General features: G+C 34.6%; 2 protein-coding genes across 3 annotated transcripts in view; one reads left to right on the top strand and one right to left on the bottom strand.

Moving 5' to 3' along the window:
- The window catches only part of dock1 (dedicator of cytokinesis 1), a 251,029-nt gene that overhangs the window by 95,220 nt on the left and 135,809 nt on the right, over window positions 1-20,000 (top strand). For both annotated transcript variants that reach the window (XM_059532816.1, XM_059532817.1), the window contains exon 27: window positions 876-971. In XM_059532816.1, coding sequence (XP_059388799.1) covers window positions 876-971 — 96 coding nt within the window. The remainder of the gene's footprint in view (window positions 1-875; window positions 972-20,000) is intronic.
- LOC132122484 (inhibitory synaptic factor 2A) overlaps window positions 10,107-20,000 on the bottom strand; it is a 42,272-nt gene continuing 32,378 nt past the window's right edge. The window contains exon 4 of the mRNA XM_059532818.1: window positions 10,107-10,290. Within this exon, the coding sequence (XP_059388801.1) occupies window positions 10,107-10,290 (184 nt within the window). The remainder of the gene's footprint in view (window positions 10,291-20,000) is intronic.

Raw genomic sequence — 20,000 nt, 5'->3', positions numbered from 1 at the left:
TGTTGCCTAACACACACTTCACAGTCAAGCGCAGAGCTCTTTTTCTCTCATGCTCATCTCTGGTTGGAGATCAGCAGCATCCTTTGAGGAGGACCTTTAATAATTGACGATCTGCTGTGAGTGTATCAGGATTCCCTCTAACAAACACACACACACACAGACAGACAGCTCGCAGCCATGGGTCTGTTGCAGTTTGCTTTTACACCAGCGAAATTTGAAGAAATCTGTTTACTGTGCTAACTAATTCAGTATGTCTGTCCTTGACTAGTAAACACAAATCCAGCAGCGTCAGACCGTGATCACACTGATTCTCCGCAGCACTAACTTCAACTCCGTTATTAGAATCAGTATTCAAAAGATATTTAAAATATGAAAAAGTATATTTTATGATCAGCATTAATCAATTTTGAATAGAAAACATGATTTACTGGCCATATATATTTCATACTGACCATGTAGTTTCTTTCGTTCGTTCATTCGTTTGTTTCAGTGATTGTTTATTCATTTGATGTTTTGATTGATTGATTGATTTGATTCTTTTCATTAATTTATAAAAGTATTTATAAAGTATTAATAAATTAATATATCCCTAATAATGTGGATGAGGCATTATTTCTATCCTAGATAATCCAAGATAAACTTTTGATTGACATTTTCCACTGGCATTGTGATGGTTGTTTGTTAAATAGATACCATGTATTTTAACTACTGATTTCAGTCGCTCATATCTCTATCAGCGAGGTTTAGATTGTCATTCATGCACCTTGATTTGATATCATATATTATATTGCAATTCCAGAGAAACTGTGAATTACTACTTGAAACCGTCACTGTTTGTTTTGTGTAGATAAATGATTTATCTGTGGTGGTTTTAGGGCCCGACGCAGTGGCACGTTCAGATCATCATGGAGAAGCTGCTCAGGACGGTAAACAGGACGGTGATCTCCATGGGCCGAGACTCTCCTCTCATAGTAAGCGTTTCTCTCTGTCACAGGGCTGTTCCTCTGGGATGTGCTATGTTTTCAGGTTTCTTGTGTCTATGGTTAGTAACAGTGTGTTCTACCACAGCAGTGCGATCGGGCTGCTGTCTGCAATCATCAGATGGCTTCACAAACACACACTCACAGCCAGGCTTTGTTCAGTCAGGCAGTAAAAATAAAAACTGTTGGCATATCCAACTCAAATCCTTGTAGTTTTTGTGGTCTGGACAGAAAAATAACTCATTAAAGTGTGTAGTTTCTGCAAATAATGTCTGTTTTCAAACAGGTTTCCCCAAGAACTCCAAACTCACATCATTGATTCAGCCAGTGCAGTTGTGTGTGGTGTAAATATTTCTCAGTGTTTTGGTCACTTCTGGTTTGATTTTGAGCAGGTGGTGGGAATGTGCAGCATATTTTGGCACTGCGTTTACACACTTTGCTTTTGTTTGCTGTTGTTCATCTTCATCCTGTCCGAGCTGATCTGAGATCAGGTGTTAGGCGATGGTTTAGTTGGAGAGCTTCAGGCTGTCGCCAGTGCAGAGATGCTGATAGTGGCTGTCCTATCTCTTCATGTGCATGCTAAATATCTTTTTTCCCTTCCCTCTGTTTGTCTTTGTTTGTGTGTTTAAAGGAATAGTGCACCAAAAATGTTTAACTAGTCTTCATTTCACTCCAAACCCTTTATGCAAGTATAGTTAATGAGGAATAAAATAAATGCGTATTATAAGTAGGGATGCAACGATAAAAAAATTTCAGAACTGATCCGATCCGATCCGAGTTGACCTGATCGTCATTCTTTTGTGTGTTAAACACAATGTACTACATATAGACAACTTAATTTGAATTAAAGATAGCACTGCTGCGCAGCTCTCCAAGTCCACATAGAAAAGTTAGTACAACACACATGCTGCTCTCCTCGTGTTCATCTTCAGTTCTCTCTTCACAGCTGTTCAGTCAGTGTAATGTTTGAGTAAATTAATTACTCCGGGATATTGGTTTGTTTAGACTCATGTCTAAGCCTTCAGCCACGTTAAAAACGTTAATGACTTAAGTAATTTGTTGATTTAATGCTTACTGGAGATGCGAAACGTTTCAAACGATTCAGTCCGATTTGGTGAACTGGTTCAGCCGGTTCACTAAGAAGAGCCGGTTAAATTGAATGATTCGTTCATGAACCAGACGTCACTAGTACAAAGGGGAGGGATATTTATACGTAGTGTATTAAATGTGTGTGTTAGTTTAATAAGCCTTTTCTTTGAAAAGTTTTAAACCTCAGTTACTGTGCACTCTTGAAGAGAGTTTCAACGTTTTGACTGTAGGAACGAACGCAATACACCGTTTGATTGCTGAATGGAGGATGACAGACCACCGCAATGGAAAGGAGTTTAGGTGAATTTGAATTTAATGACTTAAATATTAACCTGTAGCTCACATTGAACTATGGAACAGCTTCACAACACTTGAAATATAGTGCACAAAATAGCTTTATAATGTTGTTGTGCCTTTCGTGGGGCTAAACAAGAACACAGAATAGTATACGCACAATATGAGATTTGGATCGGTCTCGTCTAAACCAATAAACGATCTGCAGAAAATGCCGGTATCGGAGCCTATATATATATATATTTCTTGTTTCTTGTACAGTGTTCCTGTAGCTCAAGTGGTTGAGCATTGGGGGTTCGATTCGCTGGAAACACATGACAGGTAAAAATTGATAGCCTGAATGCACTGTAAGTCACTTTGGATAAAAGCGTCTGCTAAATGCATATACAGTGTGTATGTATGTGTGTGCATATAAATATATATATATATATATATATATATATATATATATATATATATATATATATATATATATATATATTAATTTTGCAAAATAAAAACTGATGACTTTCCACTGATGTTACAGTCCAGTCCGTAAATCATCAGATTGCTGGAGCAGAATTGGCAGCATTTCACCAGCACGTTTACGTCCATATGTGTGAATGTCTCAAGTGATTGACGCTTGATCACAGGCGTGCCGCTGAAGTACTTTCCTTGCTTTCCCTGTTATTACCCCGCCATCATTCTCTCTCCTCTAAGCAGGTCTGTGGGCGCTCTGCGCTGCGGTGTTACTATAGAACTAACCTCTGATTTATGCATCTTCTTTCTACTGAGCTTATGTTGAAAGTTCTCTAAACTCCAGATGATCAGGTCTAATAGTGGAGTCTATGGAGTCTATATAATGCCATATATATACGCAAAAATAAAAAAAAATATGTTTTGCAAAAGAAAATAGTTTTGCAAACAAAAATTTAAGTATTGAGGAAAATAATTTTGCAAAAGAAAAAGTATTGGGAGAAAAAAAAATTGTTTTGCAAACAAAACTAAAGAATTGCAAAACAAATGAAACCGTGCGAAAGCAATGATTTTGCAATACATATTTTCCATGGTCATATCTATTAAATTATTTGCAACGCTGCTTTTATTTTGCGTGTCAGTCTAGTTTGAGCTTGCGATGCTGTTTTCCCTTTGCGCTTCATTTTTCTGCACGTTGCTCTTTGTGGAACTGTTTTGACGTCATATAATTGTCATATAATGGCCATTCATCGCTCTCAGGGTACATATACTCTTTGCTGACCTTCGCAGTAAATCCCTCTGTCTTATGTGGTGCTGTCGTGTGCCAAGCTGAGCACATCTGCTGGGAAGAGGGCTGGGTGAAATATCCAACATTCATGATACTGCATATTAGACTGCAATTAAACTAGTTTCATTCTGACTCAGTGGCGTAGCGTCTGGGCATGCAGGGTATGCACGTGCAAATGGACCTGGGCCAATAGGGGGCCTGCCCCAGCTTTTAATACAATAGTTATTTTTCAATTTAATTTTAATTTGTGGCCGCAATAAATATATTTTTTATGCATATCGTGTGTAGTAATTTCTTATTTCCCCGTAATGTCTAATTTCTCCGTCATTTCTTGTTTCTTGTTTTTAGCACTCCGCGGCTGCCGTTGACTACTACGCCATCATTTATTTACATTACGCATTGTCGCGCCAAAAAAAAAGAAAAAGAAAACACAGTGGTTTTTAAGGGGTTAAGGGGGCCCGTATTTTTTATTTTTTTGCATCGGGACCGACTTGCTACGCCACTATTCTGACTTGTGAGTATGAGAGAATTAAGACATTTTAATGTCACTTCTGTGAATCAATTCAGTTTCTTTGAATCAAATATTAGATTCTTTTACATCATCAGTAAATGTTTTCATAAGTCTTTACATGATTTATGTCATTTGTATGTAGGTGTGTTTATTACTTTCACATTATGCATTTTGGCAGATGCTTTTATCCAAACATTTTCATTTAATTTCATTTTAATTTTGATTTCATTTCATTAAACATGTGACTTGGTGTTGCTGGGACCCTCCATTACTATTTAAGCTTATTTAGTATTTATGTTTGGTGTGCATTTTATGCATTACAATGATAAATAACTATACTTGTTCATTTGCTGAAAAGCAGTGCTAAAAAGCTCTTGATTAAATTAAAATCAATCATTTTGAATCTAACTGGCTACACATTTTCAGCTTATGGATTCCCTGAGAATCAAACTCATGATCTTGGCATTGCTAGCTCCTCTGTTGTTTGCATGAAAGATTTTTTTAATTTTTAAAAAATTATGCATTTGTTATATTTAGTATGCATTTGTTAAATTGATGCATAATGGCAGTTAAATATTCTTGCATATTTAATATATTAATTTTTGATTTAAAATTGTTTAACTTCAACATTTTGGATCTAATTGGATATAAATGTTGCGTGACAAATCATGAAAAAAGCCCTTCAGTTTATGCCCTTTTACAGCATCGCCAAAGACTCAAAAATCCCAGACCTGCTTTTTAATTATACAAACATGTCATTTTTTAATGCTGTCTGTCATTTTTTGAAGGTTTCATAATTATTATATGCTTGTGACTGAAGCTACATGTATGTCTTTAATGTATTAGCATGTTTAAGAATGCATGTTCTGCAGATTTGGTTGAATTGTGTAGATTGATAATACATTTAGAGAGAGAGAGAGAGAGAGAGAGAGAGAGAGAGAGTGTGTGTGTGTGTGTGTGTGTGTGTGTGTGTTTGCTCTCTGTGGGCTCAGGGCTCTGTTGCTTGGATTCAGATTTATACATCAACTTTTCTCTGTGGTTTTGCTGGATGTGAGTGTAGAATTTAAATGAGACTGATCAGCAGCACACACACACACATGCGTCTTGCATGCAGATGTGCACTTACAGTAAAAAAAGTGGAGTATTCTTAAACTTCAAAAAGTCTGAATCCTACAGATGTCTCTTGATTGTCGACTGTGAATGGCACATCTCATCATGCAGTAGTTGAGGAGAGACTTACTCTTTGACAGTGAAAAAAGAGTCTAAAGATCCCATGGAGAGTCCCAATTACAGAGTATCTTTGAGACCTAAGGGAGCTATTTTGACATTTTTCAACTAGTATACATTAGCATCTACTTAGCAATGCCTTGTTTAACCATCTAGAACACGTTATGTGCATAACAATATGCTAAAAAACCCTCTATAGCATCACGTTTTGTATATATAGTGAGTATTGCATGATCAGATGACATCCAGTTTTATTATCTGATGTTAGTGTTTTAGTCTTTTCTCTGCTTGTGTTGTATTCAAGAGCTTTATAAATCTCATCTATGGCATTCAGGAGGGTTTTCCACTCATTGTCTGGATCTGTGCTTGAGTATTTAGCTCCTCCCATTCCTCTGCAGTAGGAGGGTTCAGGCAAAGGATGCAGGCTTTTGATTGGCTGCTCAGTTTGATTGACACTGCAGGACTGACGGCAGGTGCGGTCTGCAGCATCAGTGCAGCAAAACCCTCCTAGATTTACATTCTCACCACATTCTCATTGCATTAAATATACATTTGTGATGATAGAGAGGTTCTTCAGATTGATTTATTCTATCTGTAGGTTTTTGCTGACTGTCCTCCTCTAAGTGCTTTTCAGATTAGTTTTTCCAAACTCTCTCGCATGGGAAATACCAAACGGTTTCCGCTGCTAGCATGCATGGGAATTCCCTGCTTAATAAACATGGAAACGTGCACACACTCCTTCATTGTGACCTGGAGAATTTTAATAACTCTGTCTCCTTTGCTTTGCTTCTGGGAATGAAAGTGAGGGAGAGAAACACATTAAGGATCCTTACGAAAAGGAACATTATCTAATGAAAAAAAAAGAAAAGAAAAAACATGCTTAATGCAGCTTTTCATCTGCTTTAACGTGTCGTAGAGCTGTGTTTTAATAAGTATAATATATTTGCTCCAACATGGCTTTCTTTTTGCTTTGATTTGATCAGATTTTAATTTGAGGATGCTCAATTAGACCATTGTCTTAATGGCTTCTGTTTTTCTGTTCATAGTGTAGTAAATAAAATAATTTATTTATCTTTAGTTAACTATTAATCACCTGTTCATATATATATATATATATATATATATATATATATATATATATATAAATTTTAATTATTATTTTTATATAATATTGTATTTTATCTAATAAAATCTATGTCCACATGCACTTTTTTCCCCATTCCATTTTAATTTTTATTGCTTATATATTGCTTATATTGCTTATATATTTATATATGTATGTTTATATATATATGTGTATATATATATATTTTTTTGTCTTTTCTCCCTGCTGCTGGATCGCTGCAGTGGGTTTATTATTCAGTGTATTCTGGCTGGATGAATGGTGAACTTGACGGGGTACAGATCTCACTTCTTTTAGAATCTAAAGCTACTTTTCTCACATAATTACATTCCAGCAATTAGCATCTACAATGCAACAGTGGGGTCCCTGAGATCAAAAACCACATTTCCAGTGAAATGCGACATTACACAATGATGCGCTGAAGCATCATACAGACTCAGAGCCACTCTTTGTGTTTTTTCAAGTTTTATTTTGTATAGTAAATAGTTTTAAAAACTGTATAAAATACACAATATTGCACATAATAAATCAATTGCACTTTTTTAACGAACAGAAAACATCTAATCATAGGCTACAGTAGAGCTGTTGAATCACAACTGCTGTGTTTTCGAGAGGAGCTTGAATTGTGTTTCTGAAGTTTCCAAAATGGAGAGTGAATTCAGTGTCATTCAAGTGGATTATTTTGCCCTTTTTAAAAGATTTTGGCACATATCTGCAGATGGCATGCTGTTTTGGCCTCTGCTGTCACATTCCCAGAATGCTATGCTCTTGTGATGTCATTCAGCGTGCTGAAATCAGTATAGTTGTAGATGACTTTAACCCGGTTTTGCTAGATATTTTGATCACTTAAATGTCCTTTCATCTTTCCAGTATGGTTTTTGCTCTGGTTCTGTACACACTGTACACACTGCATTTCACTCGCTGGTAGGGAAACTTGATTATTCATTTAATCCAGGTCGTGCTTACAGAACCAGACCGAACAACTCGTTAATGTAGCCGAGATGTGCGTTTGGCTTCTTTGGGTGCAGTGGTAAAATCACAGCGACTCCATTCTGATGTAGAAATGTGTTTGTCAGAATGCAGTGTGTTTGTGTCCTGTGTGTTGTCAGGAAAGTACGAGGCGTTTTCTTCCTGTAGAGAGATATTGAAGCATAGCAGTGCTTGACGTGGGATTCTCATTTTCATCCTTTTTTCTTCTTTTCTCTCCGTATTTGGACATATGAGTAAATTTGAATGACTAAGAAATGTATTGTTTTCCCTAAAATCAAGGTTAAAAAAGAAATAACTTAAGTTTAAGGAAAAGTTTTTTTATAATGTCCAAGAATTTTTCTACTGACATTTATTTTACAATTAAGCATATTTTCCCCTACAATACTCATTACGATAATGCATATAAATTACTTTTCTGTTATATAATATATATATATATATATATATATATATATATATATATATATATATATAATTATAATAAAAAATAATATGATTAATAAGTTACTATTAATAATATATTAATAATATAATATTCATAATTATTAATAATGATTAAATGTGCATCTAATTAATCAATATATATATATAGAAACTAAACATTAATATGTCTGTCTATTATTATTAATACAACATGAGTGTATTAAGGTAATGAGAATTCTGGGAGAAGATCTGTTTAATTGTTATAAAAATAATAATGTCATTAAAAAATAGGTTCTGAAAGCCATTTCATTTCTATTTTTCACTTCATTTTCTTCATACGATCGATCATCTCTATTTCTCCTGAATGTGTTTTTCTTCACCTGTGACTACATTTCTTTGTTCTGGACAATGCTCTCATTACTCTCTCAGACCTGTGAAGCACAAATACGCTTCAGGTTATCTAATTTGCTCTGATGTGCCTCTCACCATTTTCACAACAGGAACAATGTTTAGTGTTCAGTGCAGGTGTGGAGAGTGTGGTCACAGACAGGATGTGATGTCACACACTAGGGATTCTGTAAAAATACATTCAAAATAAATGGAAAACAATAAAATATAAATGTAATCTACCTTCCTGTAACAGCTCGCTATTTTATATTGCACCAACAGCTCAATCTGAGACATTGAAATCCTGTATTGGCCAAACATTTTTTTTTTTCTATATTGCAGATCAGAGTTCTTCATAGTCTTGTGTGAGCGGAGATTAATGATGACTGCATCACATGACTTCCTGTCACAGAAAGGTGAACGTTAACTGCTGTTCCCATGGTTATTCCTGTAGTTGTAATAGAGTGCAACAGTCAGGTTCCAGAAGTAAAAATGCAGTTCATTTTCTCCATAGGGAAATTGATTTTTAACAGTTAATTATTAAAGACAGACCTACTGTGAGGGCAAAGGTTTGTGGATCTTTGATACATGCTTTTGTTGAAATCTTCAGGTCGTATTATTTCAATTTACAGTATTAAATCCCTGGTGAAAAACTACATTTCCCATGATCCTGTATAGAAAATTCCACTTATCAGAAACTTGCAGTGAGCATATAGCATCAAACGAGCATTGAACTTAAAATATATTGTTTTTGTTTATTCAATCAACTTTAAATGGATAGTTTTATATTTCTCCGCTGTTTTTACTTTGATTATATCGTTTGCAGTGGTTCATGGGATTGTAGTTTTTTTTTCTCTCACTAAAGCTGTTAAGTACACAGTCTTGTACCTTTGTCTTGTTGTCTCATTTTCATATACTTGGTTCATGGCTTACAACACTTTAACAAATACTTAAAAAAAAAAAGAAAAATGAAGAAAAGAGTCCTTATGGGAAAAATGATTGGAAGAAATACTTCCAGAACCAACGCTGCTGAATAAGTGAGCAGGACTAATATACTCTATAGAAGAAGATTATTTGAAATTTGAAGTAATTTTGAGTTGAAAATGCTTCTTATAGTTTCAATAATCCAATAAGTGAGAGAAGTTTATACATATATAGTGCATCTAGAAAATCTTTAAATGTGATTATTACGAATCTAGAAAAATAAGTAATACCTTTTTCCTTCTTTTTTTCCTGGTAATAATAGTATATGAAAGTTTATATGAATTCACAGAGGCTTGTAAGATTATTTCCATATAAATCCCATGTAATGTGTTTGTTGTGACTTCTGCGAGTAATTACATCCTCTGGTAAAATGTCCATTCTCGATATCCGGTAAGATCCGTGAAGTCCTCTGTGAGAAACATCATCCAGTGCATCTGAAGAGTTGTGCTTCTGTTTAATGCTGTGATTTCCATGAAGAAGAGAAGACTGAAAGGAAAAGCTTGCATCTCCCTCCACAAAAAATAAAATAAATTAATAAATAAATTAATTAAAAAGTTATTGTAAAGCAAGATTTTTTTTATTGATTCTGTTTAAAATAACTTCACACTCTGCACTTCCTTTTTTCCAAGAGAAAATTTCAATATTCTGTTAAATATATATATTTTTTATTCATATTAGCTGCGATATTTCCAAAATTTCTGTAGTTCAGTACTCGCATCCATAAAGTACCAAAAGGAAAAAAAAAAAAAAAAAAAGCAATCTGATTTTCCTGAAATGTCTTGATCAAACAATAGATCCAGTGAACAGATGCTCCTGTGCTGAAAATACGATGGTCAGTTGTGTGGAATCCAGCGGTCACAGAAACCAGAGTTTCCAGCGCGCGTGTTTCTTGGCCTCCACTTTGGACTTGCGTTTGGGCGTGGAGCTGATAGTCTCCTGAGGGTATGTCAGAGGGGGGAACGGGGACTCCTCGGCGGGACACAGTCTCCTCATCAGAGGCTGGAGCTTATCTTCCTGCAGTTTAAAGTCCAGCTCCACGCTGCAGCACAGACACAAAACAAAGACAGATTCAGAACGCTAGCACTGTACAGGCACACACCCAAACTGATGTTGGACTATTATTTAATATGAACTTTTTTAATGAGATGTGACAGTAAGAGCAAGAATGTGTATTAACAAGTAAATAGAGATAATGCTTATTAGACTAGGTTATGCTGACTTAATAAAATAAAATACATTCTCATTTCAAAGAATGTATATATTTCAAGCTGATTTTAGACCATAAAGACATGTTATTGTCATTTATTATTATTATTATAATTATTCGTTAAGTTACTATTATTATTCATTTTCAAAAAAAAAAGAATCTCTTAAATTTAACATAAATATGTATAGTGCATAAAGAAAATTAAGCCTATTTTAGACCAAAAAGTTGATTATTGTTATTATTATTATTATTATTATTATTATTATTATTATTATTATTATTATTATTATTATTTATAATAATAATAAATATAATAATAATAATAATAATAATAATAATAATTATTATTATTATTATTATTATTATTATTATTGTATTACTGTTATACCTTTTTATGGAAAGTTTCTAAAATTTAGTCTTAATTTTCTTGGCACAAAAATATATTTTAAAATTTGCTTTTGATTTTTTAGTAGTAAATAAAATAAAATAATTTACAAATGAAAGAAAAAACTGTGCGCCATAGTACGGTCTTCTAACTTGTAAGCTTTGTGCTTTACAGCAAACAGCACTTCTCAAGCGTTTTTCCTTCTAATCTTCTCATTTACCAGGTTAAAGCAAGGTATTGGTGGCACAGTTGAGTTTTTAACCTGCTGTTTGATGTAAAGCAGTGAATTAAGATCTTCAGGTTCAACAGATGAGAAGCTTCATGATCTGCGATGTATTTCACAATGCTTCTCTCTCCTGTAGATGTTGCTGGCTGAGTGTGTATGTGTTCGATCTCTGCGGGTGTTGCATTGTGGGATTTATCCTCTGGAGCGTCCGTCTTATGTGCCACAGATAACCCAGCAGCTCCACACAGATCAGTCACATTACACTCCACGGTTAGAGAGAGAGATGGAGAGATGAGGGTGAAAGAGAGAGGGATTATTTCCCTCTAGCTGACTGAACAAACTTCCATCTCTTGAAGGACCTAACAGACTTGTACGCTGGATCTGATTTGCTCTTTATGTTTGTAGTTATGAAACATGATTGAATAAACCATTTTCAAAGGACTTGGAAAATAGTGCTCAACTATCATGAGTTTTCCAAAACTTGACAAGTCTACCCGGAGCTGATGCTGGCTCATGGTTGATGTAATGTTGATACATCTGTGACATGATGCAGAGTTTATTATACAGTAACTACCTTTTGCACAATATTTACTTATTTTGTGTGTGCATTATCCATTGTTGCTAGATTTTAGATACAAACTGATTATGAAAAACATGATAAATGTTGTATAAATTAAATAGTTTTTATTAATTTTCTATTCACTTTCAGTAATAATAATAATAATACTTATTATTATTATTATTATTATTATTATAATTATTATTTTATCAGTTTTTTTATTTACTTATTAAATTATGTGCATTATCCATTGTTGGTAAATCACGGCATTATGAAAAATGATACATGTTGTTAATGATACATGTTTAATAAAAAAATTAAAATATTTTCTTCCTCCTCAATAATAATAATAGTAATAATGTATTATTATTATTATTATTATAAGGTAGAAGAAGAATCAAATGTTAAATAGAATAATATAATTCTTAATATTATAAATAAATACATACATACAGAAATACACACACATATATAAACTACAGCAAGATGCACAACATTCACAATTTGGCATGACCTTAAATGCCTTAAATGCTTGTTTGTATAAAAAATATATAATAACAAAAATTATATAACATAATTTTTAAAATGGTTAAAATGTACATTTTTATTTTGCTAGATGATCTGGTCTTTATGTGTGAACTGTGGTTAATGGGTGATTTCTTTGAGTGAAGCATTTTATTTACATAACTTAAACTTTTTCCATCATAAAGTAATTTTTAAAGAAAAAATATAATAATAATAATAATAATAATAATAATAATAATAATAATAATAATAATAATAATAATAATAATAAAAACATCCAGTGGGTATTCTTTCATATTCAGTTTTCAATAGTTGCTTGTGGTGTCCAGCAGGGATGGAAATTAACGGCCACTGTGTCTGGTGGATTTCAAAATCTACCAGCCACTCAATGTTTTTACAAGCCACTTTCTTGTTTTTAACCGACAATGTGTAACTGCATGTGAAAATTAATACTACAAGATCTACAAAACTTAAGCAGTTTATTTAATCTCAAGTCTCAATGAAATACTGACATTTTCTCTTTCAGTGATGCTCAAAAATGCTGCGTATCTAGGCAGCTTACTAGGTTTTGAAACAGCCGACTCTTGCTGAAGTAGCTCATTCTCTCAACTCTGTAGCCCAACCAGATGGTACACTGCACTGTTTTCGTATGCATTAATAATGTTGTATTTAAGTATTTGTATGTGTAAGTGTATTTTTTTTTGTGTGTGTGTTTTTTGTGTGTGTGGTTGAGGGAACACGTGGGGAAAAGTCCCCTGTTCAACACTGTATCACTGAAAGAAATCTCGGCTCGCAAACTTGTACACCATCGACAAACGAACGCACAGCGTTTTTAATACATCGTTTTTACGCGTCTCGTCACGCCAGAGCTGTCAAACATGTGTAGAGATACAATGTTGTTTCTACATAACCCTCTACTGACACCTTGGCAATTGAATCGCCATTGGCTAGTAATTAATAATAATAATAATTAAATATTTAATAGAATTTAATTTTAATTTTAGTTTACTCGCCAGTCAGTCAAGCTTTATAATAATCAAGTATCATTTAAGAATAGAACTTTAGTAATTAGAAGTAAACTTGTGGACTGGTGGTGGTGCTTTTTTGGTCATTCAGTGTTTCCGTAAAAAAAACAAATATTGGGGAAAAAACCCTTACAAAACTCCTGATAAGATAATAATAATACGATTCATACCAATAAAAGCTATAAAACACACTATTACTAAGGATTAATGAGCTAATGGATTCATGAATATTAATTAGGTTTTGTGTGTTCACTCGAACTGATTTGCTGAAATCAAAACATGGACGATAACAGGTGAGCGCCAGCCAATGAGATTGCCATTCACGCATTAACTCCACCCACTACCGGAAAACCCAGCTGTTCTTAAAAGCTGAAGTCTTCCATAGGAACGCCGTTATTTTGAAAGGAAAATACAACAAATAATATTGTTTAAATGTAGCTCGTCAATCCCATCTCTCTCTCCCTTTCTTTCTCTATGTGAGTGTGAGAGAAAGAGACGGCGATTTGTGCTCCTTAACACTTGAGTTCATTATACAGGTGCGTTGCGCATCTATTGAGGAAAAAAAGCACAGATCGTGTGACGGAGAGTCAGAGTGTTCGCGAGTGAAAATATCTGTGCTAAACTTCAACTCCAACTAACACACTGATGAGTAAAATCAGATAATTGATTAGCCATTGGCTAATATTAGATATCATTTAGTAGCCAGAAAGAAGATTTAGTCGCATATGAGAGTGATTTACTCGCAATGTAGAGGGTTGACTTACTAGCCACAGAGCTAACTTCTGAAAAAGTACTTGAAGACTGGAAATAAAATGCATCCCCCGGACAGCAGTTATTAGACACGTGACCGATAATACTGTTTGTTAGTTTGCTTATTATGCCGTTAAAAACAATAAGATAAACACAAACTGTCCATATAATCTAAAATGTTGCAGAATGCAGGAGGAAAATGAACTTAGCGGGGTCTGACAGAGACGTGACTGTATGCGGAAACTTGAGCGCGATAACAAAATCAACTCTTCACGCGATCTTGTATATCATGAGGGCGTGCTATAAAACGTACTGTAAATAACCAACAAATATATCACTCCGCCGGCGTTTCGAGCCCAGTTTACACCGCGTTTGTCCACGGAGCTGCTTCGGATGATATTACACTTTGAATTAACTTTTTGTCCACCGGCCGGGTGAAACAGTATTCTTTTTTCATTTACCCGCCACGGTGGCCGGTAGGTGAAGTGAGTTTACCCGCCACAACACAAAAACACCCGCATTTGGCTGGTGGCGGGTGCTAATTTCCATCCCTGGTGTCCAGAGAATCAAAAGCCATATGTTTCTGAGTGGTAATGAAATGAAAGACTCTTGCTGTCATAGTGTTCAGAAGAACAGATAGAGAGAGACTCTTAACACTCTTCACCACAAACCCTGTTCAGTAGCTACATCTCAGGGATGTGATGCATCCTCAGTGACGAGTTTATTTTGCAGACACCACCCAGAGAGCTGCCGTTCAACCTGAGAAATAAAGTCTGTCTTTGAATTGCATTGCTTTCTTGATGATTTCATGCACCAGATTGTGCAAAACGTTTTCCGAAACATGAATTCAGATTATAAATGCACTGAAATGCATATTGTCAGCCAGGCTATATTTAAACCTGTGTTTGTGTTGAATCTGTTGAACAGGCTCGAGAGTGGAAGGTTATGTAAGGTGTGTGTGTTATTGAAGACTCAGCGCGTTTGTTCGGTGTGTGTCTGGCCTTTGCATTCAGGCGCAGCGCAATGCAGCAATTAGCAAATTAATCACACAGCACAACCTGCTAATTATGCTCTTATCAATATTACCATGTTCCTGCTACAGACAGACATGTACAAATCACTCATTATCTCAATAAGTCTCAAGAAGCTCTTTGATCAAGCCGCTTTGAGTTTGTCTGATCATTTGGTGCTAGTTTATTGTGCCCTGTAGTTTAATGTTGAAGGAGCGATGCTCTTTGTTGTGATCCTCACAGCCTCACAACAAATACTGGTTTCATTTATTACATTTATCTTATTTTTGTGTATGTTTGTGGATAATGTACACCCCCACCCACAAAAAAAGTGTGTGTGTGTGTGTGTGTGTAAATGTTACTAATTAAATATCTCTCTCTGTAAATTAATTCATAAATTGATATTTTAAATAAATGTAATTAATAAAAACAAAAATATTTAAATACTTTTCAGTAAATAAATGCATTTTAACAATTAAATATGCATCTTAACAAAATATATTATTATTCAAATATAATAATAAATACTACATGTATATATATTTTTAAGTATTTATTTTCCACATCAATAAATGATAGATTTTTTTAAATATAAATTGATTTAAACTAATAAATCAACAAATATAAGAATGACTGTATGCAAATGACAAATTATAAATTTTGGTAACATTTATAATAAATTCTTATATAATTTTTATAATTAACTGTTATTCTTTATAAAAAAAAATATTCTTATTTTATTTTCATAATTAAATCTGCATGTCCAGAATGTATTATTATATAATACAAATATTATTTAACGATTGCATATTATGCAAAAAAAAAATCTAAATATTTTCAAATTTAAATCAGCAACGTCAGCACAAGTTTATGTTTCTAATTCATGTTTACACATTTACTCGCACTAATTCTCTGTGTGATCTGTTTTTTTTTAGAACTGACACTCTGTATTGTGTAAAAGGTCATTCTTAGATCTGAAGAATTCAACTCATTTTCGACTTCATAAGCTCTTTATATTTCCATTTAATGGGAGCAATAATTCTGTTCTTTGAAATGATGTGCGGCTCTCTTTCTGCCGAGGCATGACATACGGGTCAATGCTCACAATTTCTAGCTTTCGAATCACAAATCAATGTTTAATATTTCTCTCTGGATCAATACGGTTCTCCACAATATAAACCAGAGCATCATTAGAGAGGAATGCGGTGAAGTGGCTGTCCAGAAAGCATCAATATTTCATTTGCATTAGTGAGCCGGGCGATGCAAGCACAGCGCGAGCCAAACTTGACGTGGTTGTCTTCTGACAGGCCTAGATTTCTCTCTCTTCCGTTTGGATGGTTTATTTCATTGATCGTTCACCATGTCTCCTCTCCACCCACGACTGTTGTCAAGCGCGAGAGTCCTGATGCTTTTCTGTCTCTGAGCTGTTAATTAGAAGCTGAAAGCCGTTGATAAGGGCCGTATATCCCCACTCATTGCCCCGCGTGGTGAAGGCTTTCCTTCCCTTCTTCTCTGAGGATGAGGAGTGGTTTGATCTGGCTCTGCTCCTCCTGTTTAAGCTCATTAACGCCGGAGGTCTTCTCATCCCAGCGTTTACACAGGAAACGCATCACTGCGGCGGTTTAGTGTTCGCAGTGACCTGATGTTTTGTGTGCGTGTTTGTCTGAGTAGTAATGAAATTACCACACCTCCAGCTCATTGGTGTCAGTTTGCAGTGTCTCGTCTGTTTTTATGCAGATCTCTGGATAATTTATAAAGTCTCTAAATGTTTTTTTTTTTTTTTTTTTTTTTTGACCCACTTTCAACTTTTTTTGGTTTTATGTTCAAAAACATCTAAAGATCTACAAGAAGTGTAGCCTTGTTTAAATATCTTCCACTTATCAACACATTATGCACAGAGTTAAAAAAGGGTCAGTTTGAGTGCATGAACCTTCCCACAATGCATCTGTTTCTTCCCGAACCAGCAACTTTTTTTCTCTCTGGAATTTATAATTTATTTCTATTTGTTCATTTAGGTCACCCACAATTCTTCCTGGTGACTTGTATGTTATGTGAGTTGTGTTATGAACGTTATATGAGCATTTTCAGATGTTTTAATGGTTAGACAGTTTGAACCTTTTGCAACTAAACTTTGTTTTAAAGAATCAAAAGATGCAACAATTCATTTGCTTTATCATAAAGTCTCTATGATGCAATTTATTTATTTGGTAAATATGGCTACATATTGGTGCATGAATAAATTATTTTATATTTGTTTAATAAATATAATATAATAAATATTTTGTTGAATATTTACATAAAATTGATACATTTAATACAATTTTATTTAATAAAAAATGTTTTTAAGTCATAATTTCTTTAAAATCTCAATTTTTTTTCTTTTTTAGGTAATTATGGCTTTATATTGTTTAATATTGAATTTTTTTAAATTATCGTAACATTTATGTATTTAATATTTTCTAAATGATTGAAATGTTTTATATCTTTTTTTGTAAGTGATAATTTTGCTGAAGTCTCTATAAATATTTTTTTTTATACATACCTGAAACTTTTTACAGTGATAGCATGTGGTGGCTTGAATTTCGGAGGGCTCTGCATGCTAACATGTATTAGTTTTATAGCAAAGGATTTCTGCATATTGATGCATGCATGAATACATTTAAAAATCTATATTTGATTTTTAATTAAATGTTATAATTTATTGACTAATATAGATTGATATAGATAGATTTGTGTTTATTTTTGTTATTCATTTCATTTCCCAGCCTTGGTGCCTCTTGTGGATTTCAGTATCTTTTATGCTTAGCTGTGAAAGTGTGTTCGTTTCATTGGTTGGCTGGTGTCGCTGTGATTTGGAAGGATTTGTTAACGTGTTTGTGTTGTTGTCTTTGGCTTCGGAGAGGAAACACGTCGGTGCCAGAGACAACAGACTGACACCCCAGAGAAAGTCAGTGTGTGTCTCATTAGCAGCAGATGCCCTCTCATCACTCACAGCAGTGTTTGATGTGGATGCTCTGCCGTCTGTCATGTTTGTCAGCGCTCATCCGACCGGATCCTGCAGGCCGCTGTGCATCACTGACACTCGTTAGAACGGAGAGGAACACGCAGGGCTCTGAACCGGTTCAAGTAACGAAAACGAAAACCGGAAACGAACGAAATTTTGACAGGAACAGAACCAGTGCATTCGACACTCAAGCGCCAGCATGCTTAACCTTCCCTGCCCAACTGAGGACTGGGGCTCTTTTCTGATTATTCCCAATTCTGAGAAGCTCTGCTCGCCAATAGCATTGGACATCATCATGCACAGATAGATGCGCAACCCAATTTCGGCAATTTGAAACGTCCGAGAAAGATTTAACGATGACAAAAGCTTGTACAAGCTCTGCTGATTCGTTCGCAGTCACCGGTTTCTGAGTGCATGAATGCAGCAAACTGTATCAGCTAATTTTGACCGATTAATAATCAGTTAAACAGTTTAAAAAGTCATTTATTTATTTTCAGTAAATTATCAAAATATTTAAAAAGGTTTGCTGCATAGTTAATATATGCTATGCTAAATATATATATAAACTTATACTTTAAAAGTATAAGTTTAATGAAAAAGTATAATTATTTATATATATATATATATATATATATATATATATATATATATATATATATATATATATATATATATATATATATATATATATATATATATATATATTTCAAATATTTATGTATATTTATTGTCAGTAAAAAGAGGCTCACAGTATGTTAATATTGATGATAGTGATGTATTGTATGGATATATCTTGCGTTCTTATTTAGTATTCTCTGTTTCTTTCGTCTCTCTCTCTCTCTGTTTGTAAGATATTAATACAGCTGTCCATCATACTTTGCTTCGCTCTATCTACAGATTAAACCGTATCTCTCGAAAGTGTACACACACACACACACACACACACACACACACACACACTCACAATACACTCTCAATTGCTGCCAGCTTCACCATGGTATCGCTGTAGTATCTATAGCAACCAGCGGCTCTGTGTAATGCTAGAGTTTGAGTGTTAGCATGGGGAACATCATTACTGCAGGAGAGAGCGCGAGAGAGCGAGAGGTTTGCTGGTGTCTCTCCGCTGAGCGCTTAAACATCTCTGTAATGTCATCAGCTCCTCTCCCTTCAGCTCCACTCCAATAGAATTACCACACTGCCACTGTACTGTGTGTGTGTGTGTGCGCACGCTTGTACAGCTTTCTTTGTGAGGGCTGTTTTGAGTTTTAGACCATCGGATTGAGGACAGTCTTGCAAAGTGAGGACATTTTGGCCAGTCCTCAGTTTCTGAGGCCAGTTTCCTGTTTGAGGGCCAATACTTGGTTTTAATGATCAGGTTATAATTAGGCAAAGGGTAGGTTTAGGGTAAGGGTTTGGGTTTGGGCAAGCCACTTCTAATGAGTAGGATTAAGGTAGAGAGCTAGAGATAGCATTGTGTCAATGAGTGTTTTGTGTGTGTGTGTGTGTGTAATCACATCCTGTCAGATCAGGGTTTGTATTTTACGATCCCTTCAAGCTCCCACTATTAAGCAGTTATCTCTCACCAAATAGAGCCTCGGAGATTCGTTTCCCGTCCGGACAGACAGTCACATTAGGAAGCTCAGTCTAGTGTGATGAAATGTGATGACATGGTTACCGACAGAACAAAGTGCAGATGACCAATTCTAGCTCCAAGCAGCTCGACTTCAAGTAAATTGAATGCTGCTAAATCCTCTTTTATGGCTGTGTGATCTCTTCCCTCTCATGACTTCAGTGATCACCCCAGGGAGGAAAAAATTAATTAATTGATTGAAATTGTCTGTGTGTATTTTTCATATGAATAACATTAAAGGAATGGTCAGGGTTTGATAGAAATCATTTGCACTATACACTATACAGTAAGGCAATATGGAATGTAAATGATATAAACAACTTTACAACTAATATACCCCCCCCCCCCCCTCAGAAGATATAGTATTTATGGAAGCTTATAAAACAAAAAAACAATACAGAAGAAACTCTCACACTTAGAAAACTTTT

This window comes from Carassius carassius, chromosome 40 (genome assembly GCF_963082965.1).
Source record: "Carassius carassius chromosome 40, fCarCar2.1, whole genome shotgun sequence".
NCBI lineage: Eukaryota > Metazoa > Chordata > Actinopteri > Cypriniformes > Cyprinidae > Carassius > Carassius carassius.
The sequence above is the reverse complement of the archived record's forward strand: the minus strand, read 5'-3'. Positions and strand labels throughout refer to the sequence as shown.